Below are 27,271 nucleotides of genomic sequence, written 5' to 3' on the forward strand. Positions count from 1 at the left end.
AGAATGAATGCCTGGTACACAGATCCAAGAAGAGAGGGAGAACCTCGAGGGAACTGGGTTCCTTCTCCCAGTCTCCTGTCATATAGGTCACTGTGCCCTCCCCTGAGGAGTTGGGCACGGAGGGGAGACCAGGAATAAGTTCATGCACACAGAAACAAGGACGAGGGTGTGGGTCGGGGAGTGGGGGGAGATCCTCTTTAAATACTAATGCAGTTGAATTTTCCCCTCTTAGGTTTATCAGTAATTTGTGATTCTTTTTCTTTTTCTTTTTTTTTGGATTCTCAGTTCACATCCTTCGGTCACTTTGTTATTGAGGTATTTGTCTTCTCTTACTAATTTGTTAAGAGCTATTTATATATTTCACACTACCCTGTCGTGAGCCATAATTTTGGATAAACAGCCTTATAATCCATTTCTTATTAAGCGTTTTTAGGTGGGTTTTTTTTTCCTAGTTACTTTTATTGTCATTATAAATGGGATCCAATTTTATTGTAGTAATGGTATCTTCTTGTATTGATTTACTCATATACATTCTGGACGTGGCCTGTTTATTAAAATGTCTTGCTGTTTTTAGTAGATGTTCAGTTGGTTTTCTTGGGTTTCATAGGTAACTAATCATAGCACCTATAATTTCTCTTTTCTAACATTTATTTCTCTGAATTCTTTTTTATTGCTTTCTTGCATTCTTTCAAATAAAGAATAGTTTCAGAAACTTGTGCAACTAGCAGGCCTCCCTGTTATGTTTTGGTCTTTCCTGTGAAGGCCCTTGAGTTTCACCACTGATTATAATATTGACCATAGGTGTAAGATGCAAATTCATTATTTTAAGGAAGAATCTATTTCTAGTTTTCATATAGGAATCTTTTAAAATCAGCATTGGATGTTGAATTTTATTAACTGTCTTTTAGGCACTTACTGAGGCACCATATCTTTTTTTCTCTCTCTCTTTTAATCCTTTGATATAAATATTCTGATATAAATATTCCTTGACTTACTGATATAACTATTCAGCGATGGATTTCCCAATATCAAAACATCTTTACACCTTTACAACTGTGTAAAGGTGTATCATATTTTTAATATGCTGCTGAATTTAATTTCCTAGTGTTCTAATTAAGATTCTTTTACATCTATATTGAGAAGGCATAGTGGTCTTATATCAGTTGTCTATTGACACAATAGTATTGCCTAATAAATTAGCCCCAGATTCAGTGGCTTAAAACAGTAAAACATTTCTTTAGCTCCTGAGTCTGTGAGTAATGGATTTACATTGGGCAGTTCTGGCCTTGGTGAGGCTTATGCCTGTGTTTGTGGGTCCACTGACCATTGACAAGGTCACGGGGCTATGGTCCACGTGTCTCTCCCATCCCTACAGTAGGTTTAGCCCAGGTACCTTCTCATGGGGTACAAGAACAAATGAGCCCTAATGCTCAAGCCCATTTCCAACCTCTGTTTGAGTCTCACTTGCTAACGTTTCATTGTTGGGTCAGGTAAACCAACCCAGAATCTAGGTGAGGAAAAATCGGCACTACCCCTTGAGAGGAAATGCTCCAGAGCAAAATCTGAGCCTCAAAGCAAGGAGCTCACTGGGGCTCAGATAGAGGAAGGGTGAAGAATTAGGGCCATTCTAGCAACCAGCTGGAAGTTTCTTTGTCTTGTCTTTGTGCCTGTGTTTTTTGGGACAGTAAAAATAATATGAGAATCACTTATCTTTTGGGGCTTTAAAAACTCTCCCTTAACATTATCTAGGTCCAGCATATCCATAGGACATAAATCTCTTAAAGATTTTTCAACTTCGTGCATGGTCATTGGTTTTGCTGTTTATTGAGCCAATTTTGGTAACATGGTTTCCTGGAAGATATTTTATCCATGTTTTCAGATTTATTAGAATAAATTATTTTTAAATTATTTGTAGTTGTAACTTAATTGTAAATTAAATTTGATAGCTGTAATTATACCCATTTCTTATTTACAATTTATCTTTCTCCTTGTTTGGATTTACCTGAGTTTGGGATATATATTTGGTCTGTCTGAGAATTGTCTTGGATTTATTAATCAAACCTATTGCCTTTATTTATAGCTTTTAATTCAATACTTTCTGTTTTATTTCTTCTTTGTCTTTCATCATTCTGTTTTTTTCCAGCTTAATGCATAGTTCATTTATATTCATATTTCTTGATAATAAATGCATAAAACTATACATTTTCCTGTTAGTAAATTTTTGACCCTACCCCATCCCATATATTTTGATGTGTAGTATCCTTTAGATAGAATTTGAAATCTTTTCTACCTTTAAAGATATTTTCCTTTTTGTGTGCGAATTGCTATTTGAAGATTGACATAAGCTGGCGTGTGAGACGGAATTTCTGTGACCACTGTGAACTCTAAGACCAAGGCAAGTTTCCATATAAAGATGTGAGAAACTTCCACCTCCTTATTTTGCCACCACTCCAAAATCAAATGAGTATAGATTTAGAATTTCGTTGCTTGAATATCTTTTTTGAGTATTTTTCCAAAAAAATTTCTCAGCAGTGGTTACCTGCAGTCTTGCTGTGGTCCATTCTGTGGCATTCCCTTTGCGGATGAATGCGTTAGAAGACTTAGCTGTTCATGAGTACTTTTTATCCCCACGAATACTCCCCAGAGCTTTTTTGTTTTGTTTTGTTTTGAATAGCCAACCAGTTTATTCTCAGCATGAAACTTTTTTTCCATTGAAAACTATTTAAAAAAAAATAGTGATGGAAATTGTGGTTAAATTTAAATGTCCTTTGCATGTATCATTGCCAGTAAAGTATACAGAATATAAAGAATTATGGGATTTTAGAGGGATATCAGAACCTAGAAGGTCACCCAGTCCTATTGTTACCAACTTTTTCATCATTCCCTCCATACATGTTCACAAGCACCTACTGTGTGCCAGATACTGTGTGCGGTTGTTCTGAATCCTCCTTCGCCCGTCCTCCCAGGACATAAGCTCACTGGTTATGGAAAAGTTGAGGTTTGGTGGAGGGCAGGAGCCAAATGCGTGAAACGCACCAGCAGTATTGCGGGACACATTTTGGGGTTTTACCTTAATAAAAATGACTCCTAGAACCACAGTACTGTGTTTTTCGAACCCCAAGAAGCCAAAGTGATAACCCATGAATCTGTCATTTTTCCGATGAGGAAAGTAAGGCTGAGGTCCAATGACTTGTTCAATGACAGACACCAAACCAGGGAAGAAGCAGGACCTTCAATGGGAAAATAAGCTCAGTAAATACATGCAAATATCCTCCCCTTTTTACAAAGTGTTTTTAGTCAGCATAAAATGATTTAAAATATGTCATCTCAAATGTAAAGGGGCTGACTTCCTTTGTTATTCCATGTCGGAGTTGGCGGTAAATGTGATTTCCCTGACCGGAGCCAAGACCTGGTTTTGTGATTTTGTAGACCTGTGAAGGGTCGTTATCCCTGGGGAATGCAGTTCCTAAAATAAGGGCAGCTGGAAGCCTACGGTGGCAGTTTGTGCCAGAGCAGTCAATTCGTTACAGAAGGCAGTTTCCCCTTCTTTTTAGGGACTCTGGAGGGTACATTATGAATGAATCTCCCAAAAGGTGTATGAACAGGGTCAGTCTAGACCTGCATTCCATGACTTTTGTCTACTCACAAGCAGTGGCTAGCATTAGAGGAGTCATAAATCTCTTATTTACTTTATTTAGCTACCAGAGGCCCTCATATAGCTCAGGCCTTTAGTAAACAGGTTGAGTACTGTGCAAATTAAATGGAAACGAGGACATTCTAATGTCACCACAGTGTCTCCTTGTTTTCTCATGGCCGCGTCTATTTACACATGTTGCTTTCTCATCCCTGCACGCCTCCTCTCTGTGCCTGCTAACCCCTGTTCCTCATGAAGCCTCCTGGACCACTGTCCTCTCACCTCCGCCCCGGTTTCCTTCTCCCCGTGTGGTAAGCAGTCCGCCCGGGTGCCCCACTCTCTTGGTCTGACACCTTTGTCCTCCCCACTTACACTGTGAAATCTGTCAGAGCTGGGCTTCTGACCTTGAACTCTCGACCCCAAAGGCCTGCAGCATCGCGGGTGCTCAGTAAAGTCTGGTGGGTTAAATAATGATGCTGTGAGCTCGTTGGCATCAGAATGCATGACTGGTACATCTCCACTTATAAGGTGTTGCCTCCATTTGACGATAGGGAGATAGCAGTACCTTCCTTTGAATCCATGGGCTGTGTTTGGTATGTAGGAGATGCTCAAAGGTCCCATGGAGGAAAGGATGGCTATGGAACAGTAGAAAGAAGCCTGCTCCCTTTGTGGACAAGAGTGGTCAGCCAATGGCTGGGGGGGTTAGGCATGACATACCAAACAGAGTTTGTCCTAATTAAAGACTCGTTAGAGCCTCCCTAACTGGGAAGGGAATAACTTGTTCCCCCATTGACCTAGTGTCATATACCTAAGAGCATCTCGCATCCAGGCAGCTGAGGGGTTCTGACCCGCTGGGAGGTCTGACCCTCTGAAGGGTGCCGATGCGTGCGGGTCTTGAGAGACTTGAGGCCCCAGTTCCTTCAGCGAAAATCCCAGAAAACTTGGTGACCATTTACCATTTAACTTGGCCCTCACCAAATAGGCAGAGGGCCAAGTTACAGTGACAGAAGGGAGGGCCCAGAGACCTGCAGTGACCAGCGAGTGCTGTTCATGGTCCACTCTTTGGATGTGAGTGAGTTTAAAGGCTCAATGAGACTAAATGCTGGAATTGGGGGTGGGGGTGTAGATGACACCTGAAGCCACCTAGAGCCTCTGGGGGCTCAGGGCCCTTCACTGGAGGGGAGGCCGCAGTGCCCAGATGGAGGCATTGTCTTGTTGATGAATTGTTGGCACTTTCTCCCTGGACCCTGGACCCAAACCGCCAACAAGGGAGCACTTTCATGCATACCATTTGACAGCTTCCAGACCTTGTTTCCCTCTGTCACACCCATTCGGCACATTTATTGAGCATGTGGTAGGCCCAGGGTACTGTGCTGGGGGCTCAGAGTAAAATAGTCATCTGTCAGGAGGCCACTCCCGGGTGGCCAGGTAATGACCACGGGTCGTGGCACAAGGCCCTATGTCAGGAGAAGACACAGTGCTGAGGGGTCTCTGGGGAGCTCTCCAAGTGGGACAGGGATCTGTTGTACCTGGATCATGCCGCGTGACTTCTGGTGAGGCACAGAACCCCCAGTCCTTCCAAACTGGAGACCCCATTGGTTTGGGTAGGGCCAGCAGAGGGCAGAGACGGCAGGAGCACTGGTCACAACCAGGCCACGTAGGTGAAATGCAGACGGCTACAGGGAATCTGAGGCTGGAGGGGACAGAGTGAAGGGCCAGGGGCCCAGATGCCTGACACTGGCTTTGTGCTGAAAGTGGGGCCTGGACCTCAGGATGCCTCTCGCTACAGCCCAACTTCTCCTGAAAGCTGGGTCATTGCCTGCCTTCCAGGTCCCATTTTGTGTGACTCAAAGCCACCAAGTTGGATACACCATGGGGAGTGGGGGGTGGGGTGTGGGGAACAGAAGGTGGTGATCCTGACAGATGGGAGGCCAGCAGGAGCAGGAATGCATGGGAGGTTAATGGGAGAGGGTGCGAGCGATTGGCTTAGACCACAGTGTACTCTGGGGCTGAGGTGACCACAGCAAGGTGGAGGCCCTAAACTCGCTGCCATGGGTGTGAGCTCTGATAAGGCATTTGGCTTCCCGGAGGCCCACCGCCCCACACCCCATCCCCATCCCCACGCCCACCCCTTGGCAGAGGGGAGTGCGTACAACCAATGGAAGCATTTTGCGGTTGGGTGAGATGACATATGCAGAAAGCACTTTGTAAACCATGAAGCTCCTGGGATGACTGGGAGGGGTCTGATACAAGACTGCCACTTATGATACGACACGCACACTCATATATACACACGGTCACTATGCAAAGCCCTGCAAGAAAGGAGCAAAGTCAGGCTCTGGGGCAGGAGCTTCCTAAAATGTGGTGACATGAGGATGTGGGGCAAAGTGAGCCTAGTTATGCTGAGAGCACCGCAGGCAGCTGTCACTGTCCTCGGCCTAATCCTCCCCTCCCCTCTCCATCTCTGAAAGTCTGCCCTCTAGCTGTGTGCGCGAGTGTGGCTCCGTATGGCTCTGATTTATGCTGATACTGTCAAGTTAGAAAATACAAATCATTTCCACAGAAAATCAATGTGACAATTTCTTTGCTCCCCATCCAGCCCTTCTCACGAAAAATAATTTTGCGGACACACTGGAAAAGTTAGTAGAATTCCAATGTGTGCCAGTGTATGGACACTGCTTTCTTTTAGTTGTTTCAATTTTTCCATTTTCTTCTTGGGAACAGGGAAGGTATTGAAATATTTACAAGGATACCATTGGCCAGACAGTGGCAAATATCTCTCTCACAGACTGAAAGCTGTGTGTACATGCTATCAGATGGAGGAAAAATGAAAAAGGTGGGGGAAAAAGAAGTCTGCAAATATGTGGCTTTTTGATACTGAAAACAAAATACCTTTCAGTAATTTTCAGTCTTCATCTAGAAATTTGTATCAAGGGAAACCATTTAGAAGTAAAGGCCCATATACCTGAGCAAGTTTGCATACAGAGAAAGTCATTGTTAACTTTTTCTACTTTTGAATAGCACAATAGGCAAACCTATATGTGTATGCATTGTTACAGATTTGATGTAAATGTGGTTTTCCTAGATGGAAGAGATACTCCGGACTTTCAGAGTCTATGAAAAGCGAGTTACCATTCTTGATCATTTCATCGGAAAGTTGGAGCTTTTGAGGGGAACCTTCCTCTTTGCATAAGGAATTATGCAAATGTTTAGCTCAGAGTGGATATATTTGGGTTCTTGTCCCTTGTAACAATTGCACACTAAAAACAGGCATCTCTGGCAGTGGCCCCCTCATAAACCCAGTTTTCTTTAACATATTTAAAAAGCAAATGATTTTGGTATTGTGGTCTGCTGCAGACATCATTTGTAGTTTAGCCAGGTTATTATTTGGGAGCTGCAAAGCTCTCTAAGTATTACATCCGTATATAAACCATGTGTTAGAAAGATATAAATTCAGTTTTGAAATATTTGTTAGACTGCTTTGGGCTTTCAATCCATGCCAAACATGTGCTCCAGTGACGGATGGAGTCATGTGGACCCCTGAATGAAACTCTTTATTGTGCATAGAATTTGTCTTCCAGCAGTTGGGTTAGACAAGCTTGGAGATTAAGAGGTTTCAGTTACTTAAGAGGTGTGTTCTCAAGGGAGCTTAAAATCTCTTTTCCCCCTTCAAAATATGTCACTGGGTTATTTGGCCACAAATTCTGTGCCATAGAAAATATTGTCATACTCCCTGAATTGATTGAGAATAATTGCATTTCAGGCATTCTCATGTTAACTCCAAATTTTGAAACTAGAATATGTTCCTAAGAATCAATTGAAAATTTTTGGCTTCGTTGGCTAGAAACTTATTCAAGGAAGCCTGGGTCTAGGACTGCCAGATAAAACAGAGAACTCTTAGTTCCATCTGAATTTCAGATCAACACTGAATACTTTTTTAGTATAGGTATGTCCTCAATATTGCATGGGACATACTTACACTAAGAAAATCATTTGTTGTTTATCTGAAATTCAGATTGAACCAAAAGTCCTATTTTTGTTTGCTAAATCTGGCAACTCTACATAGATCCCAATTTATTATTTGCTCACATAAACAGTGACCATCAAAGAAAATTCCTCAGTGATGAAGGTTTTGTGAGTTTGAAAGTGCGTGTGCCATAAAGATGGAGGAAATGTCAGTTCCAGCCCTTCAATAGAATGAAAACTAATGTTCTATTAGAACAAAGTCTAAAAGTGGACCAATAGATCACATTGATTGCACTTCTGACTGGACTTGGATCAACGCCTTTTTCTCCTCATATACTCCCATTTCCTCATATTTCCCCTCCTCTATCCATGTCCTGCAGACAGACCTGAGGTATAATCTAAGAAGCCATCCTCTCCCTTTGCCCCTAACATGTGAATGCCCAAATCCTACTGCTTGAAGCCTGGTATAATTGACACCCATTTTGTGAAGACTTCCTGGACCATCTCAACTGCAATCAGTGTTCTAGCTCAACTCTGATGGTTCTTAAAGGCTCCTACCTATCTTTCAGTCCTCCTTACTAGACTTCATGCTCCCTGAAGGCAGAATCAAGTCTCACTTAAGGAAAGAACACGCAGCGTGGAAGCTGGGGCGAAATTAACACTCAGAAGAAGGTTTCTTGCTTTTCTTTCTTCCCTCTGTAATGGCCACTTCTAATTGAGCTCCACCATGGACCAGGTGGTAAGCCAAGGCTTTCCATAGTCTCATCTCCTCCACTATTAACCCCATTCCAGGGGTTAAGTACTGTGTGCTCCATTGTATGTATTGCAACAGTCCCACCTTGGGTGAAAAGCAGAGCTTGAGGTGTACTTGACTACACGGAACCCCAAATGCTGTTGTCTGTTACCCTACTACCTACATCCCACTTCTGAAGAGCAGAAGAGAGATTCCCACTGGCCGTGCAAGACCAGCCTCCATGCTTAGGGGAGAAGTCTGGCTGACTGAGTACTGATGTGTTTGTTTGTTTGTTTGTTTTAGAAATAAGCCTGTTGACATAAATTCTTAACATGAAGTTTTGTATAAATAGAACAAATTAGAACAATTAAAAAGGGACAGTAGATTTGTACAAATAATCCCCAAATAAGACATGAAAATACCTGATAAAAATATGAAAAAGTTTAACTTCAGTGACAAATATACGCTAAAACAAAGAAATATGGTTTTTCCTTTACACAGGGTCAATTCCTTTTTATAGGGTTTTTTCTTTTTAATGATGGGCTGCTGAGTTGTCAGTGGGCCAGGGCCCAGTCATTGCCGAGTCAATGGAAAACAGTCATGTTTCAGATTCAACGAAGACCAGGAAGAACCCCAGCTTCCTCCCACCCTTCACCCCTGCCTCCTACATTGATTAATGCAGAGAGGCCTTGGAAAATCGTACCTCCTTTTGTTGGTTCAACTGCTATTCTGTGTGTGTGACCAGCAGCTGAAGGAGGAAAATATGGCACGAGCTGCCAGTATTGCCAACTGTCCTGTCCCAATGGTGGCAGTTGGATGACATATTAGTACTAATTTTACAGAGAACCAGAAGTCCATTTAGAACAATTAATGCATCATTAGTGTGAATTTTAAGCCAAGCCAATGACACTCAATCCACAAATGCATAGCTCTGATAAGATACTTGTTGGCCAGTACGGGATTGGCTAGTTCTGTCGTCTATGGGAATAGATCGGAATCAAGCTGGGTATTATTGAGAGGAAATTGTTTAATAGTTCCTAAACTGAACATTTTTACTTGTTTTGGCTTTATCTGTATAAGATGAAGCAAGTGTTTAAAGACAGTGAAGCACATTGTTCAATTTCAAAAACTGAGAACAAGAGGATTTCTTTTTTAAAAAAAAATTAGATGTATTAGGGTAACAATGGTCAACAAAATTACATAGGTTTCAAGTGTACATTTCTATAATATATCATCTATATATCACAGTACGTGCTCACTACACACAGTCAGCTCTCCTTCCATTACCGTATATTTGATCCCTTTTACCCTCTTCTACCATCCCTCCTCCTCCCCTTGCCCTCTGGTAACCACTAAACTATTGTCTGTGTCTATGAGGTTTTGTTTCTTTAATCGTTTGTCTTGTTCCTTTGTTGCTTTCAGTTTTATATTCCACATATGAGTGAAATCATGGTTTTCGACTTTTTCTGTCTGACGTATTTCGCTCAGCATAATAATCTCAAGATCCACCCACATTGTTGCAAATGGTACTATTTCATCTTTTCTCGTAGCATAGTATTCCACTGTGTGTATACACCACATCTTCATTCAATCATCCATCCAAGGACATTGGTTGTTTCCACACCTGGTCACTGTAAATAAAGCTGCAGTGAACATCGGAGCACATATATCTTTATGGATAAATGTTTTCAGATTTTTTGGGTAAATATCCAGGAGCGGGATTGCTGGGTCATATGATAATTCTAGTCTGAAAGTTTTTGAGGAACCTCCACACTGCCTTCCATAGCGGCTGCACCAGTCTGCATTCCCACCAACAGTGTATGAGGGTTCCTTTTTCTCCACAGCCTCTCCAACACTGAACAAAAATGTTTCTAATCACATTAAAAGGTCATCCTAGGTCATTCCATAGGCCTAATAAATATTTGTTAAATCACATAGAATTAAAACTTCTGTGAACTCAGGACTCTAATCCTGTGTTACAATAGTTTTGATTATCCTGTTTCACTATTTCAATTTAGATTCCGGTTTGGGTCCTCCAAATTCAATGGGCAAAAGTCAACAATTAGAAAATGAAGAGTTGTAAAAATCATATCTGCCCCTACCTCCACATGGCCACCTTTTACCCTTGGTCGTTAGGATTTGGGTAGGCATTCCCTGACTAGTTTCCCCATCCTCACTTCACTTCCAGTTCCACCTTGAAGCCAAGACTCCCAGTCTTGCCCTGTCCCATGCCCATCCTGCCCAAACCACAGGGTCGTTACAATAGAATGCCCAGCAGGTGGAGAAGGGGGGGGAGAACCTTCCTGTCCTAGGGACATGAGGCATAGATGTGCCCTTGCTGTTGCCCTCTGGAATTCCTAATATATTTTCTAATAAACACATATGGGGTTTCAGGTCTGGAAACTGTTACCTGAGTTAAAACTCAAAGTCCACTTTTCTTATCAAGAAGATGGAGAGTTCTAAATAGTGGTATGAGTCAGCTCCATTACAAGTTAATAAGCATTTCAGAGCCAGCCTTTGAGAACTCACCAAGTCTAGAAAATGCATTCAAGTTCCAATCATCAGCCTGTGCTCACTAACTTGGGGTGTATGGGGCATTCCTCCTGAGATCTAGCTGTCCCTTGGCTTGCGTGGCAGATACACCTGAGTAGAGAAGGAACTAGCAGGCTTCCACGACGACAGTTCCTTTCATGGTCCCTTAGTGCTCTGTTCTGATCTAATTTGGCTCTTCAGAAAGGATTTCGTGCTGGGAAGATAATGAGCAAAATGCCTTAGATGAGCATTCCAGTTGACTTGCCAGTTCTTTCTCATTAAAAAGAAGTAAATTAGAATTCTGGTTTATAAATAAGACTCATGTGGGTTTGGTCCTGTGCAGTGACCTGCAGGGGACCAGACATTGCTAGGTGGCTAAAAATCAACCTGTCAGAACCTCCAAGATTGGAACCAAGCCGCGGCCCCCTTCCCCATGTCATTAGGATCATAAGGCTGTGGAAACTGTCCATTTGTTTGCTAATAATTCGTTAAATAAATACTTGTTTGTGCATCAGGCTATAGCAGTGAATTTGACAGACAGTGCCCCTTAGATTGTGAGTGGCATGGTGGACATAGAGGCATAGATGAATAAATAAGTTCAGGTGCTGAAAAATGCTATGAAAGGAGAAAATAAGATGGTGGGCTGGAGAAAAAGTTGAGTTGGGATGAAGAGTCTTTAACTTGGGCAGCCTCCCTGAGGTGGTAACATTTGAGCTGAGACATGAATGATGAAATTGTGATCCTGGAAACGGTTGAAAGTAGAGTCTCCTCAGCAGAGGGAATGGCAGATGCAAAGAGCATGGGGTAGGACATAGCTGGGCATATGAGGGGTCACATGGGTGGTCAGTGTGGTCATAACAGAGCAAGCCAGCTGGAGAGGTCAGGGGATGAGGTTCCAGAACTTGTAGGACTCGGGAAAGAATTTGGATTTTATTCCCAGTGTTTCCTGGCCAGAGGGGTTGTTTATTTATCCCGGAGCGTGGCTGCGGCACAGCTCCGAGAACTTGGCCGTGTGCGTTGGCCTTCTGGCCTCATGATTTGTTTGGCCTTGGGCAAGTTGCTTAATTCCTCTGTGTCTCCAATTCTTCACTTATTAAATGGGGATTAACATGCTAGGGCTGTTGTGAGGTTTAAACAAGTTAAACTTATAAAGCAGGGGTGTCCAAACTTTTTTCAACGGTTTTCACCAAGGGCCACATGCGGTAAAATACACAAACAGCCGGGCCACTCACTCGAGGTAAAGTATGTGTTGCCTCACCTAGTTTATTTAAGTAAACTAAATATATTTTTGGAATTTTCTGTGGGCCGCAGTTGGCCCGCGGGCCGCAGTTTGGACACCCCTGTTATAAAGGATTTGAATGGGGCTTGGTGCACAGCAGCTGTTCAATTAGTGTTTAACCACTGTAATCTGTAAACACGTATGGATTCTGTATGGAGCCTTCACACACTCCATTCTCAAGCAGAGGTTTCCCATGTGTATCAGATTTACTTTGCTGAAAAAGTCTAGAATGCCTTTCCATTGCATTCAGATGAAACCCACCCTGTTCCAGGCCTGTCTACTTCGACCCACACCTCTCTCCATCTCGTTACTCACTTTGTTTTAGCCAAACGACTGCCTATCTATCCTTAGAACCTACTAAGCTTTCTACTGCCTTAAGACATTTACATTCACGTTGTCTTGATGGAAAATCATGCCTTAGAGTTCTTTTCTCTTGTCAAGTGTTTCTCTCCTTTAAGGTTGGGGGAGGAAGAACCTGCAGATGATGAGACTATCTGGAAGGATTCAGTTAAGAAATAGGAGTGTTTTTAGGAAACAAAAGAAAGAAAAGCGAAGCTCAACACACCCAATTGGAGTTGTTGATGATGCACAATTAAAAAGGTCTGAGTCAGAGCAGTTGCCCAGCCATGTGCGCTAAGGAGGGGTGAAGGTGCTGGTATTGGCAAGACACATAGGGTTGAAATGGCTTGTTTTCTGAGCAGGGGATGGAGATGGAACCTTTGATTTTTAACCATACTGGATTTGAGGTGATGTGGTAACAAGACATTGAAGTTAAATGTCTAGTAGATATTGTACATACAGACTGTGCTTAAGCGAATTGGCCTGATAGAAAAGGATTGATGTGGGAAACCTCACTTGCAAGTTAACGAGTTCTCTGGGGGACAGTCAGAGTAGAGGAGGAAGATGACCAAGAACTTAAGGCTGGAGGGTGTTCAAGTCCCCCAAGGAGGGAAAGGGGCCAGAGAAAGGAGCATGTGTGAGGAAAGGCAAGACCTGGTCAGAAGTGGAAGAAAACCAGAATCATCAAGTGCTGCCAAATCAGGTTTGTATTTCAGCGGAAGGTAGTCAGTAATGACAAATGGCGCAGCGAGCATGTCGGAGACTGCCCTTGGATGGGACAGGTCATTAGTGTAGGTGCAGAATGGCTGTTCTTTCATTGTTGTTTAATTCCGTTTAATATGTTTACAATAGTGAATGGAATAGACTACTTTCCATTTTTGTCCTTCTAAAAACTGCCCTCCGGTGTATAGATTTTAATAATTGGTTCCATTTTGCCCTTCTATCATTTCTTGCAAACTTCGGAAAATTCTGACCCCACCTCCAAAAATCTTACAGGTGGATTTCTACAGCATGCCTTTGTCCCTGTTACAAGGCACGAAATGCATTAATGCATTGGGAATGTAAAGGGCTTGGATCTGCCATTAATTCTGCCATTTATTATTGAGAAACATAAGGAATAACCTTCATAACTCTATGGTTCTGTCTCACCATTTGTAAAATGGGACTTGTGTTAGCTTCCACTGACCAGCAAAGAGGTATTACATGTAAGTTAATCTGTAAATGATTTTGCTCCCCACAGATGGGAGACACTGTGGGCATGAAACGTAATTTTTATGTGCAGTAGCGACAACCTGTGCTTGGGGTATGAATATATTTGAAATATTTATGGGAAGCTATAACTGGCTTCCTCTGAATTATAAAACATCTTTTCAAAATTGTAATTGTTCTAAAGTACTTAGTTTCTTTTATTTCCCAATGAGTTCTGTCCTCCAGGTTGCTCAAGACTGTGTATCCGTGATGCCAGGAAAGCTGGTAAGAAAGTAAAACATTCAATCAGTTGGTTTGTCATTATGACTCATATAGTTTATTTTTTTATCCGTCATGAGAGTTTATCCATCATAAAAGTTATATGGGCCAACTATAGAAAAATCAGAAATACCTACAAACATAAAGAAGAAAAACGTAATGAATTCATAGCCTCAACACTCAGAGGAAACCTGCAAGAGCATTTTGGCGTATTTCTTCCCAAAGACTAATTTTTGAAAAACAAAACAAAAACGAGGCTCCATGATATCCACGTGTACTTTGTATCCATGATGTCCCTTGGTCCTCTTGCCAGCCCTCCGCAGTGAGTGGTGAACCATACCTTGCTGGAGACAAAAAGGATCTAAGTGTCAAGGAATGCAAGGCCTTGCCCGGGATCATCCATATAGAGCCCGTGGTGACACGGCACGTGTCTTCCGACTCAAAATGCTGCGTTGCTGCCTTTGTACCACACTGCATACGGTCATTCAGCCTGCGGTGTGGACAGCTACAAGCTTGGACTCTGAGAGGATCTGCTTCTGTTTCTGCACCCTTTTATCAAAGTATTTATGTGACAGGCGCTTGGTGTCCCCTTCCTAAATCGAGCGGAAGGTCTTCCTTTTCACTGCTCTACTATCCAATATTGCATTGTAGCCCATAATTTAGAAAAATTTCAGTTTTTATCGCAACTCGTTGTTTCTATGTTCTGTAAAGTACTCGGGAGGACGGAGAGGGACCTTTGCATTGCTTAAGGATCAACTGTTTTCACATACCTCTGCCTTTTTATACTCTAGCAAACCTTGTCAATTTTTGGGCTTTTTGCCTGACTGCAGTGACCGTGTCTTTTCCTCCATCTGAACAAACAGCAATGTTAGAAGAGAGAGGGAGGGCTGCCACTCCGTTTGGCTGATACTTGGAGCCCTCGGTACTCACCAGGCATCTCTTCAGTCTTCCCAAATTGAATTGTTCCAGAATGACATTATTCTTGCAAGATTCAGATTGAATTTTTAAAATTGTTAATAGGCTCATAGGACAGCTTTAGATTTATAGCAAAATCAAGAAGTGGGTAGAGGCGGTTCCCGTACACCTGACATCTAGGTCCCGTTATTCACATCTTACATTACTATTGTGTATTTATTACAATTAGTGAAGCGATATTGACTTAATATTTTCAACTAAAATTCATACTTTATTGAGATTTTCTTACTTTTTATCTGTTCCTCAGTGCCATCCAGGGTCCCATATTACATTTAATTGTCATGTGCATCTTTTTGGGCTCCTCTTGGCTATGACATTTTTTTCAAACTGTCCTTTTTTTGATGACATTGAACGTTTTGAGCAGTGCTGGTCAGGTTTATTATAGTTTGAGCCTCTATTGGCATTTGTCTCAAGATTAGACTGGGGTTATGGGGAGTAAGATTGCAGAGGTATTATTTTCATTACATCCTATGAAGGGTACCTACCATCAATAGGACTTACCACTGTTGATGTTGACCTTGGTAGTCAGGCTGAAGTAGTGTTTTTCAGGTTTTTCCCCCTGTAAAATTACTCTTTTCGTATTAATTTTTCCATGGTTCTTTTGAGCATTCTGAGCTGTGTCAGTCTAAAAAACTGACATCTCTAGTTTCCACCCAGGGAGAGATGAGATGAAAGAGTGACATGGTTATTTGGTGAAGACTGTAGATGTGAATCTGAACCAAAGAAATATTTTTTTGTCTTTATGGGAGTATTGCCACCATATTTCCCTGAAACAAGGAGCTGCTCAGTTAGGTCTATAAGATGTTCTTTAACTCTCAGCTATTTGAGGCGAAGGAAAATGCTTCATGAGTTTCCAGGGGCTTGTCTCCAGCTTCTTTTGCAGCTCATTAAGGCCGCCTCAACTCATTCCCTCCTCCCCACACACACACTAGATTTTCAAAAGACTATTTATCTTAATATCATTTTTGGTGCCTTAGATTGATTCTCCTCTCTTAGGTTCATTAGGTGTTGAGAATGATTCCCCTTTAAAGGCGGAACTCCATGTATGATGTTTAAATTTTATCTTGACTAGCAATCTCTCTGTTTCCCCAATGGCCCGTTGGGCGGCCTACATAGACACCCACCTGCACTTGAACCCCGGCATTTTCGAATGATTGGTATGTGGTTGGCACTTTCACACTGTTAGCATGGTTTGATGAGACAAACCCTACGTAGAAGTCTGGAAACTTGGATTCTGATACCCTAGACTGATTTCCTATGTTAAGCTTTTTGAAGGCCCTTTGACTGCATGGAATTACTTGAGCTTCTTTAACCCAATGAGAATCATGAGGGGAGAGAATGTGTTCCCATATTGTAGAGGGCAGACCTCAGAGGCACACCTTGACCAAGGGAAGAAGTCAGAGACGAGTCAGGACCAGGTCCAGGTCTCGTGGCTCCACAGAGTTCCTTGTCCACTATCTCAGCCATTAGCTGGGCGTCAGGGTGGTCTGCACCTCCCTTAGTAAGATGGGCGGAAGAGGCTTGGCTGGAGCAGGGATGGGGCAGGACTTAACAGCAGCCACGCTTTGAGTGATTCACCTGGAGGGGATCAGGTGTCACCTTGGTGGTGGGGGGGGAAGGTGTCCTCATTTTGGCCTTTCCAAGACCTCAAAAGCCATTGCTGCAAAGATTCTTGCCTAAGAAACTGGATCTATAGCGTCTCTCTTGACCAGCTGTCATCAGGTCTGAAGAGGTCAAGCTTAGACAAGGAGACAAGTGTAGTGGGAACACGCACGTCCCAGGGGAAAGCAGAGCTTATTGTCACAGAAGATAATTGTGGTAGAAACCAAAATATCTAATAGGCTTCTTTCTACTCTGAGACTGAAGCAAACTGGCCATTGCATTAAAATGTCACAAAGCAGTGTAACAGGTTACCCACCAGCAACAGCTGAAGTTCCTCCCCAATATCAGCTCTTCACATTTTTTATTTAGATAGCTGAGTTCTGTTGATGCCCAAATGCTATGAGAGACAAAAATGTATGCAAACTGTATATTTTATAAGGTCATATTTTTTCCCTCAGTTTCTAGGGCTTGAATGTACCCATCATTCAAGACCTGCCTTTATGGTTTGTCAACAAGATCACTCCATAAAATACATTCTGATATCTCACAGCTGTGTGTAATTTGTTTTTTAACTGTGTGTAATTTATTCTGTCCATCCATGCAGCACAAATAAAATTTTTATTTCCATCATCTCAAAGAAATACCAGTGTAGAAACACGAAGAAAAGCTCCTAAGAAATGGTCTTCTGACTACAGATACTGCTGGGGAGGATATTGTGCAACCAATTAAAAAGCTGAGAGATGGCCTCATTATCATGTATGTAGATAATAAGTACCATACTCAGCAAATAGTACAGTCACTCAGTTTCTTAAAAAGGTTGCACAACATTCTACAAGTGCTGGCACAGTCTGCCTCTCAATTCTCCTGGGAATACATACAGATAAAGCCTCTCAGAAGATAAAACTCCAGCCAGAAAGGACTGCTTTTGCGCTAAAATGCTGAAATACAGAGGTGAAAAGGGCTGGAACATGTTACCTTCAGGAGAGTAAATAACCGTCTTTTTCTGCTCCTAAGAGTCTTAGAGGAAAAGGATCCAGAAGACTTAGGGTGTCCTTGGTATTCGGTTTGTGCAGCTGCGGCCTGGTTGTCAAACAGGAGGCCTCTCAGCTTCCACAAAGTCAAGGCTCTGGAGATGCTGCCTCTCCTAGGCCCCCGCCTGGCAGAGGCATCTGGACCAGGAGACCTGGAGTTTGTGGCACCATCTCCTTCCTTCTGAGACACACAGCTTCTCAAGCGCGATCTATTACATGCAAGGGCTTGTTCTCCCAGTGCGAGAGACCTGGGTGAAAATCCTCTAGGCCTTTGGGCATTGTGACTGGAATCCCCCTGAGCCATCCTGTCCTCCCGCTGCGGTGGTGGTGGTGGGAGGTGGCAGAGGACTCCAGTTTGAGAACTCCTCCTCCATCCCATTGAACAGACCCTTGGACAATAGGATTTGTGACGAACCCATGGGTCTGACAATTCACTTGTGTTGGAAACTTAACTGACAACTGCTAGGAGTAGCTTATCATCAGACGAGTTTGTTTACTTGGAGGAAATTTGGAAATGCGTGCAATCACTCTAACAGTTTTACCTGACTTTTCAAAAGTCCAAAATAATGGCCGTGATGACTCTTGACATGTGGCGTGGTTTTCATTGATTGAGGGGAAAGTTCAGACACATCTCCAGTTTATACTCCCTGATTGCTAGTATTTCAAAGCCTTCTTAACCCAATACAAATAACATACCAGCTCTCTTTTAAGATAAGTTTCATTCGTTGCACTCTGTTGTCCAGCTCTGCAGGGGCCATACAGCTGGAGCAGAACTCACTTTGTTTCAGTAAATTCTAACACGTGGGTCTCACTGAGGGCCCTGAGCAGGAGGCCCGAGGCCCTAAGCTGTTCTCTCCCAAAGGTGAGAGAACGATGCCCCAGAAACCAGCTGGTGTTATTCAGGCTTCAGTGTATTATCTCCCCCGAGCGTGGCCACTCTCTGCCTCATTTTATGGCAAAAGGAAGCACTCACTGTCCCCTGATGACACGCTCCTCCTGTGGCTCTGTGTGGGCCTGGGTGCTTCTCCTCTTCACATGTTGGCTTACATGCTCCTCGTCCCAACAGCAACACACAAAATGGTCTTTCGTCACCTATCCATCAAGAGTAGCCCTCCCCGCCACTCTACCATCACCTCGTTTTTCTTAGTAACTTTTTATTTTGAGTTCAGTTTTGATTTACGGGAGAGTTAGAGATGGCCCAGACGGTCCCCGTGGCCCTGTTGTCAGAGTGCTGGCTGTTTTCTGAAATGGTCTTATTTGTTCAGTCGTCTCTCTCCCAATACAAGACTGGAAGACAGGAAAGCAGCTTTATCTGTGTCCCTCTGTGGGGACAGAGTCCCAGAAAGCAGTTTCCAGGCTCTAGGCCTCCCGTGGAAAGGTGCTGGCTTGGTTATTAGGTGGCCATCAACGGTAATCAGATGGCCATCTGCTGTTACCGGTTAGCCATTAGCCACTAATATAACTGCCGTGGCTACGCTAGAGGGGTGGTCGTTGGTTGGCAGAGAAGCAGATGGCAGCTTGCGGATCGTGTGGCTCCTGCTACCTGTATCTCCAGCCAGCTGCCAGCGAGACTATAGTGGTATGAACCCCCATCCATGGCTCCGTGGCTGTTCCTTTTTTATCTCACCGTATCCTGCGTTCTTGTGCGGGGAGCGGGACCAGAGTCCCTGCATGACACCCTCTCTTAGATACGCAGAACAGAGCGAGGCGAGTGTTCTGGGGTGAGACTCAGGCGAGGAGATGAGGGTCCCGGCCGTGTAGGCAGAGGGCCTGGCTCCCCCAGCACGTGGGGGAGTGCCGGCCTGAAGCAGGGAGAAGGGGCTTTTGAGTGGAGACATCGCATCTAGACTGACCCTCTCAAGGAAGGCAGTTAATAAACAGTCGTTGAATGGTGAGCAAGAGAACGAATGAATGAACACGAAAGTGGGCAAACTGCTGGACCCGGGTCCCACAGCGGATCTGTGGTCGAGGTGGCACCGATACTGACGTATGTCTTCCTCCAAAGCCCCTGCTGGTAGCAATGCTACACTCCCTCGGGGCACATGGAAATCAAGCCACTGGGCAAGGTTCATTTACTCAAGACCTGCGCGCTGCCAGCTGTCCCTCTGCAGCCAGGGCTTCTGATGTCCCCCATTCAGACGGCCCATTCTTTCCACCTCCAGCCACCCCTTCACCAATGTCCGCAGCTGTCACCACCCAGGGCCGGCCCCTCTGCTTGCACAGCCAGAACCCTCATCTCTCGGATACGGGTTCAGCCCTGAAGCCCCAGCTCAGCCCAGCCCCGAGCAGCACAGGTCTCCTGCCCTTGCTCACCTATGCTCATGGTCCCCTCTCCCCCTCTCCTCCCCACAGGGCTGAGGGGCTCAGCTCACGCCCTTTGCTACTGGCCATATTCCCAGCTTTCAGTGCCTCTTGTCCCCTTGGCTCTCAGCACCTGGGAGTTTTCAATGTGTTGTGACTAACTTGAGAGTTTTCCAGAGAGGCTGTGTTAGACAGTTAATACTCGAGTAGTAATCCTTTCGTAACCTGAATATAAGTGCAGACTTCCACATCGAGAATGATAAAATGGTGTGGATTTAAAAGTATTTGGGGAGCTGTAAAATGTCTAGGATTAAAATTTCAATACCATTTGTGCCCAATAAATGTGAACTCCTTAGTAACTTAAAACTGTGCTATTATGAGTCAGGTCTGAAAATTATGAGCCCTGGTTGAAGAAATAGGAATAACATGTGAAGGAATCTGCCCCCATCTCATACCTTGAGGGATATTCTGTGGTCACAACAAAGAAAAGGAGCGTGACCTCATAGGACAGCAAGCCCAGAGAAATGACTGTATTTGTTAAGAAAGTGATACACTCTCCAGAAGAGAAAAATGTTATACTTTCCATTAGGATTGTTTATGGAAATTGGGCTAAATTGAACCCGTGTCGGTATATTAACTGCTTGGACAGACAGGACCCCAGGAAACAAGATCATATAATCGTTTATTGAATGACTTAATTTTTTTTTCATACACCAGTCTAGTCAGTCTGTACTGGCAAATTAATTTTGTCTGTAGGATCACTCACTGCATCATATAAAATTAGCCTCTGTGAATGCGGGGAGGGGGGTGGCATTGTGCTTGACTGATTCCCTGGTGCTTAGAGAAATGGATTTAGTCTTAATGCAACTAAAGCCTTGAGACTTTTCCTAGAGAGATGATCTTAAGCAAAGCGTTAATTCATCGTTTAGAAAGTCATGGTTGCAGTTTTGTTGCTTACTGAAGACAGAATTATATACTTTGACTATTATAATCACCCCGCACATCCATAAGTCTTGAAAGAAAAATTTTAGCTTCTGTTTTCTTCAAGTTACAAAATTTTATGGTTAGATTGACAGAGATGTCCTCCCTCTTGACATATGTTGTGATCCAATAGATTATGGTGTTTCCCTAGCTTTACTCAACTTCCAGATATTTCCACTGAGTCATTTGCATCAGAAGCTTCTGATGCCAAACTCTTCCTGAGGAGAATGAAGAACGGGGCTGTTTTCTTTTTGATGCAGGGGTGAACTTGGGAAGCAACTCAGCCGCTTCTGTGGGACAGGCCCAAACAAGGGACCAGGCAGGCGCCTATGAAGTTGTCAGTGCCTCTTTTTTGAACGGAGACCTCTGGAACCCAACGAAGAGCCTCGACTCAAAGGTCAGTTGTTTGATTTGCTTTTTTCTTTACTTTGATGGCTGAGGTTTTAAAATCACATTTACTGCATTCATGCTCTTTCATTCAAGTTTTGTCTTTATTTTAATTGCTCACTTCATCCTCATAAAGTGAAATTTTTATTCTCGTGAACATGAAATACAAACCAATTTTGATGTGTCAGTTCCGATGAGTGGTGTCATTTGCATGTGTTGAAAGTTATTTTTCACACACCACCCCCGGGATTACGTATCCAGATACACACTTTTGCGTTTTGCTTTTTTTTCTTGAGTCTTGGGTATTTTTCTGTATTCGTGTCTAGCTCATCAACATTTTGGTTTTATTGACCGATTATTGGTAGAAACATTTTAATGCAACTTTCAAAAATTCAGTTTGTAATGAGTTTTAATGCAGTTTTACATGTCGTTTACTTGGCCATGTGTTTGATTTGAGCCTTCTGTGATGTAAAAGAATAATATAAAATAATTCAAATATTCATGATTAAATTAAATATTTCAGTGAGTCTTATCTGCCAAATCTACATGACTTCCTTAAATTTCAGAATTTGTTGAAAGAGTTGGAAAGTGATAAAATCTATGGAAATATGAGCTCTTTGGAGAGATCAGACAGATGGCTTTGTCCTTGTGTTATATGGAACTATTTTTTAGGTTATTTTTTTATAATAGAAAACAGATTTTTTTTTTTTTAAGAGTGATTTGTGAAAATTTTCTGTAGCTTTCTGGAAGGGCTGTAGTGGACCACCTTTAAATGAGTAATAATAATATGGGTTACATCATTAATTGATTTTCTAGAGAGCTTTCAGTTGAAAGTGAGCATTCAGAAAAGTCAGAGGTTTGGTTAAAGGATCTTAATGCCAAATCTGCACTTACAAAATATTTCTGTTTCATGGAGACCGTTGCAAATTGAATACACAAAGCACAAGTCAATCAGTGTGGTGCTCATGTTTCCTGGAAGAAAAACTTAAGACATTAAAGACCATTTCATTGTGCCATTAATCAGCAAAATTAGACATGATTTGATAGATGCAGAGACAGAGAAGTAAACGATTTCATAAAAAAGTACATCTTTAAAATATCTATGGGCACTAATTAATAATACAAAAATAGGGAACCACCCAAAGTTTCTTGGGCAATGGAAGCTGTCACGGGGGCTTTCCCTGGTGGTAGGGTTGCCAGATTTAACAGATAAAAGTACAAATGCCCCATTACACTTAGACTTCAGATAAACAGTGCATTTTTTAAAAATATATGTATAAGTAAGTCCCAGTGCAATATTTGGGGATGTGATTATACTAAAAAATTCTTCGTCGTATATCTGAAATCCAAATTTCACTGCTGTCCTGTATTTGATGTGGCAACCTTACCTGGAGGAGTTGGGCGGTATGGGTTGTTATGCGCTACTGGAATGGATCAGGGTGGCACTGGTTTCTGACCCCCAGCTTCATAATTCCTGCCAGCTAGCCATCTTGCAGACATCATGAGGTGGCCAGACAGGAAAGCTGCACGTCTGCTGCCGGCCACATTGAAGCCTGATGACGGTGGGTCACTAGTACCACCTTTGTAGAAAACTAGGAGGAGCCGCTATTGTTTGATCACTGTCCCAACTCCCCTGGGATTCTACCTGCAAGATTAGAACCTCGTGGGTAGGAGGCACATACCTATTGTGTTAAAGTACCTCCAGGTTACTGAGATTATTTAAAGGAATAGGGAGCTAGGTGATTTGGGGAATGGCATTTTGTTGTAATGCCATGGGGCTCATCTCAACATACGGCTCATAGGACCAGCATTATGGCACTATAATTAGAATATCTCCCCATAAGTGATGGTTAACCACTAAGACCCTGAATGGAAAGGGATACATGTACATAAGTGACCATCAGTGTGCTTTTACGTTTGCTGTAATTCTCCATTGGGTAGATATGTGCACCTGTTGTGGGAATAGGGATTCTGGCTAATGATGTGTATGTCTGTCTTGTTGGCAAACCTAATAGTAAACGTTTTAATTTAAACTGTGTTCACAGAGTGTATCTTCGAGTATATAAAACACACATTCAGGAATATTTTTGTGGCACAACTTTGCCTCCTGTGCCTTAGAATGTAGACACTTTAGATTTGCATTCTTGCTTTCCTGCTCCCCTGTTGTATTTCTTGCTCCCATGTTGCTTTCTATTCAGCCCTGTTTTTTTACCTGAGCACCTATTTTGTGCCAGGTGCTAGGCACACGGTTAATGAAGAAGGCACACGAGCTTTCTGCCCCCGTGCAACTTACATTCTAATGAGGAAAATGTAAATAAAACAAATTCAGATTGGGATAAGTGTTAAGAACGAAACAACATATTATTGAAGGGACCGACAGGGGAGATCTACTTTTATAGGTTGCCAGGGAGGACCTTTTTATGAAAGCTATTAAACTTTTTCAGTAAGCTTTAAAGAGCCAGACGAGAAAAGAGCAAACGTGTGAGTAGCTGGTGTGTCTGCAGTGCACTGGGAAATGAGACAGTCTTGTGATGACATGGGAGCAGGAGGGGCCAAACACAGGGCCGGATTGAGTGGGTCGTATGTGGCCTCACTGTAGTAATAGTAGCCTGTAGAAAACAGACATTTGTCCTGAGATGATCCACTGTAACCCTCTTTCTCTGCTAAGTAAACATTCTGATTTTGTGACCAAACCGTAACATTCATTCCTGTGGTTCTTTCCAGATGTAACACATGCAGTGTTCATGATAATAGAAGCATTCCTTATAATATATACAGAAACACCTAACTCTTAAACAGCGTTTCTGTCAGGACGGACATCAGAAGTCCAGTAAACTGGACCTGGAAGTGTGAACAGACGGTTTCTAGTTGGGAATGACACAGGACCTGGGGACTTGGGAAGGTAGAGAAGGGGACATGTAATTCCAGGGCAGCCTCTGGTTTCCTCCAGACAGTCTGCCAGAGTTGTTGCCCTAAAATGAAGCTCTAACTCACCCCGGTCCTGCTCGGAGGTGGACCTCATGTCCACAGCACATAGGAAAACTAGGCTTGGCATGAGAAGCACATCACCACGTGGTCCTGACTCACTAACCCTGGCTCCAGGACCCAGTGTTCTGATCTGCACCCCACGGGGTGGTCAGGAGATGTCTCCTTGTGGAGGTCACATTGAGCAGTGACCTGAAGGAGGGACTGGTGAGCTAGCCATGCAGAGACCTGGCAAAGAGCATCCACACAGAGGGAACAGCAAGCATAAGGCTGGAACAGAGGGAGAGAAGGGGGGAGTGCACAGAGGTTGGCAGGGCCCAGATGAGGTTGGGCTGGAAGGGGAAGACACTGCAGGGCTTTGCGTCTGGCAGTGGCAGTGAGTTTTAACAGAGTGCTGACAACTGTGCAGAGACTCCAGCATGGGACCCCAAGTGCAAACCAGGAGAGCAGTGGGGAGGCTGGTGCAGCATCCAGGAAAGCAAGGGAGACAGCTCCCACCCTGCATGTGGGCCATGGTGAGAAGTGATCAGATTGAAGGGAGAGTCCATTGGACTTGCCAGAGGATTAGACACATTTTGCTCCTGCTAAGTAGGTGAGTGGTGGTGCCATCATAAATACCCTCAAAGAGAAAGGATCCCTTTATTAATTTGGTTTTCATTGCATCATCTTTGACTTACCATAGACAGTGGTTCTCAGCCTGGCTGTGTATTAAGGTCACCGGGAAACATTTATAAATAACAATGTCTGGCATGCAGTCTTTGAGAGTTTGATTTCACTGGATTTGCGGAAGGCCCAGGCATCTTCCTTTTTATAAAATGCCCTCAGGAACATGCAGGGTTTAGAACCTGGTACTTGTGGAAACCAGAGAGCTGGTGAACTTGACTCTTCTGATTCTCTCTCTCTCATTGAAATATGTGATAGGATATTATTACATCCTTTACAAATTTAGAATTAAGCCATCATTGCCACTGACAATTTAGCGGAAAGAGTAGAAGAGTGGGGAAGAATGTGACTTTGGGTGTATGGTTTGTTTGCTTACTGTCGTTTTGACGTATAACAAAGAGGATCGGCTTACCTGCTTTTCCTCACTCTTAGGGTCATTGTAGGAATGAGATGAAACCGTGTCAAACTACGGTGGAAACTGAAAACTACTACATACGTGTAAAGTGATATTGAAAGTTTAAAGTGTCTCTAGGGGCCAATCTCCAATTTCATGTCTTGAAAACAATCAGCCGTGGACCCCGGGAAGACATGTCAAGATCTGATTAATCGTGAGATGACCTCATTCGAGCTCAGGCTTGGAATGCTCCAGGAAATTTCCAATTTCTAGCTTTCTTGCATGAGAATGAAATTATGGAACTAGTACATGAAATGGAAAATAAAAAGGCAAATGGATTAGAGCATGAAACCAAAGCTTCCTTTAGCCTCTTGCAGGTCTCAAATATCAAATAGCAACTAATTAAAACCGCAGAGGTGGATTCTCCCTACATTTCCATTTGCTCTGTTTCACAGCTGAGAACACTGAGACCTGCTTATCCCTCAAAGAACCACCCTGTCACCCCTTCACAATCCGTCTTCTCAGAGGGGTGGGGACATGTGCTAGCTCCGCTCCTCATTCCCTCTGCTCCCCTCGGTAGCAGCTTCCACGCGCAACCCTTCAGCACAGCTGCGCTTGCCAAGGTCATAGGTGGCCTTCTAACATGCCGAAGCCAGCACATGCCTTTCATTCTGTATCTTACTCGTCTTGACTCTGATTCACTCTCCTTTGAAATTCTCACTTCCTTTGGCTCCCGAGGAGACCCCGTTCCCTCTTGTTTCTCCTCATATGTTCCTAATTCTTGCTTTTTAGTCCTCTTTTTAGCTTTGTCTTTTAACTGTTGGTTTCCCCTGAGTTTCTTCCTAGACCCACTTCTGGTTAAGGGTTCCCATTGGCCATGTCATTCATTCGTGTGACCTCACCGTCCAGCTGGAGCAGGGAAAGGATGGACTCACATGAGTAAATGAAGGCTCGAATAGCCGCCTCATTTGCACTCATCCTGTGTGTGAAGTGCTGTGTCAGGCACATTTCATTTGACGAGCTCACCATTTGTCCTCTATCACACATTGGCTTAAAATCTGCGTTGCTCAGCCTGCCTTGAACCCGGAGATTGGTCACTGACTTCCAGTGAATTTCCGGCCCCTCCAGCGGAAAGTTCCCACTTACTTTAAATGCACTGTGCCCCGAAGTGAACATAGCACCCCCACCATGTTCTCTATGGAGTAGCCCCGAGAAGAAAAGGTTGTCACCCCCATCTCCCCTGCAATCATGAGGTTGGAGACACCCTTCAGAAGCCTCTCATGATACCTACCTGCCTCCAAAGCCAGGCTCCTTTGCATGATGCCCAAGGTGCTATGCAGGCTGGGCCATCCTAATGCCAGAGGCTCAGTTCCCAGCTCTCAGCCTGCCAGCTGGTCAGCGGCAGTCGTTGCCTAAATATGCCATGCTCTTCTCCACGGTGCTTGGCATAGGCTGTGTCCCTGAGTCCTGCGCACTCCCGAAGCCCCTTCTCTTAAGAAGCCCATTCCGACTTCCCCAGCCACATTGGCCGTCTCCATACCTTTTCCTCAGAAGTCACGTGTGTCTCTGTGATGTGCGGCCATGCCCAGAACACCCTGTACTCACGCAGGTAGAGCCTGTGGACATGGCAGAAACAGATGCTGCAGACACGTGGCTTAGAGCATACGTCCATCCTCTGATCTCCCCAAAGTATGTCCTCGGTCCCTCTTCCTCGCATGGGGCAAACTTCTTACTCCCTGACAGTGACTCAGCTCCTTCAGTTGGATATCAGTACAGAGCAAAGGCCCGCAAATAAGCCAACTGAGCTATGCTCATTCTGAGAAGTAACATTCTGGAGAGAAGACATGGCCGTGTTGAATTTGTGGGAAAGCACGAAAACTGGAAGGTATTTCGTAGGTTCACTGAGACCCGGCCTTTGGTCCTCCTCCTGCCTCTGTGCCAGCTTTAGACGCTAACTCCATGGCTTGGGGCTCAGCACTTTGGCACGAATCATCCTTGCTGT

General features: G+C 43.6%; 1 protein-coding gene across 1 annotated transcript in view; it reads left to right on the plus strand.

Annotated features, from left to right (window-relative positions):
- ADAM12 (ADAM metallopeptidase domain 12) overlaps positions 1-27,271 on the plus strand; it is a 325,340-nt gene that overhangs the window by 16,551 nt on the left and 281,518 nt on the right. The window contains exon 2 of the mRNA XM_081074714.1: positions 21,101-21,237. Within this exon, the coding sequence (XP_080930840.1) occupies positions 21,101-21,237 (137 nt within the window). The remainder of the gene's footprint in view (positions 1-21,100; positions 21,238-27,271) is intronic.

The sequence above is a fragment of the Rhinolophus hipposideros genome (assembly GCF_964194185.1).
Source record: "Rhinolophus hipposideros genome assembly, chromosome: 15".
Classification (NCBI taxonomy): domain Eukaryota; kingdom Metazoa; phylum Chordata; class Mammalia; order Chiroptera; family Rhinolophidae; genus Rhinolophus; species Rhinolophus hipposideros.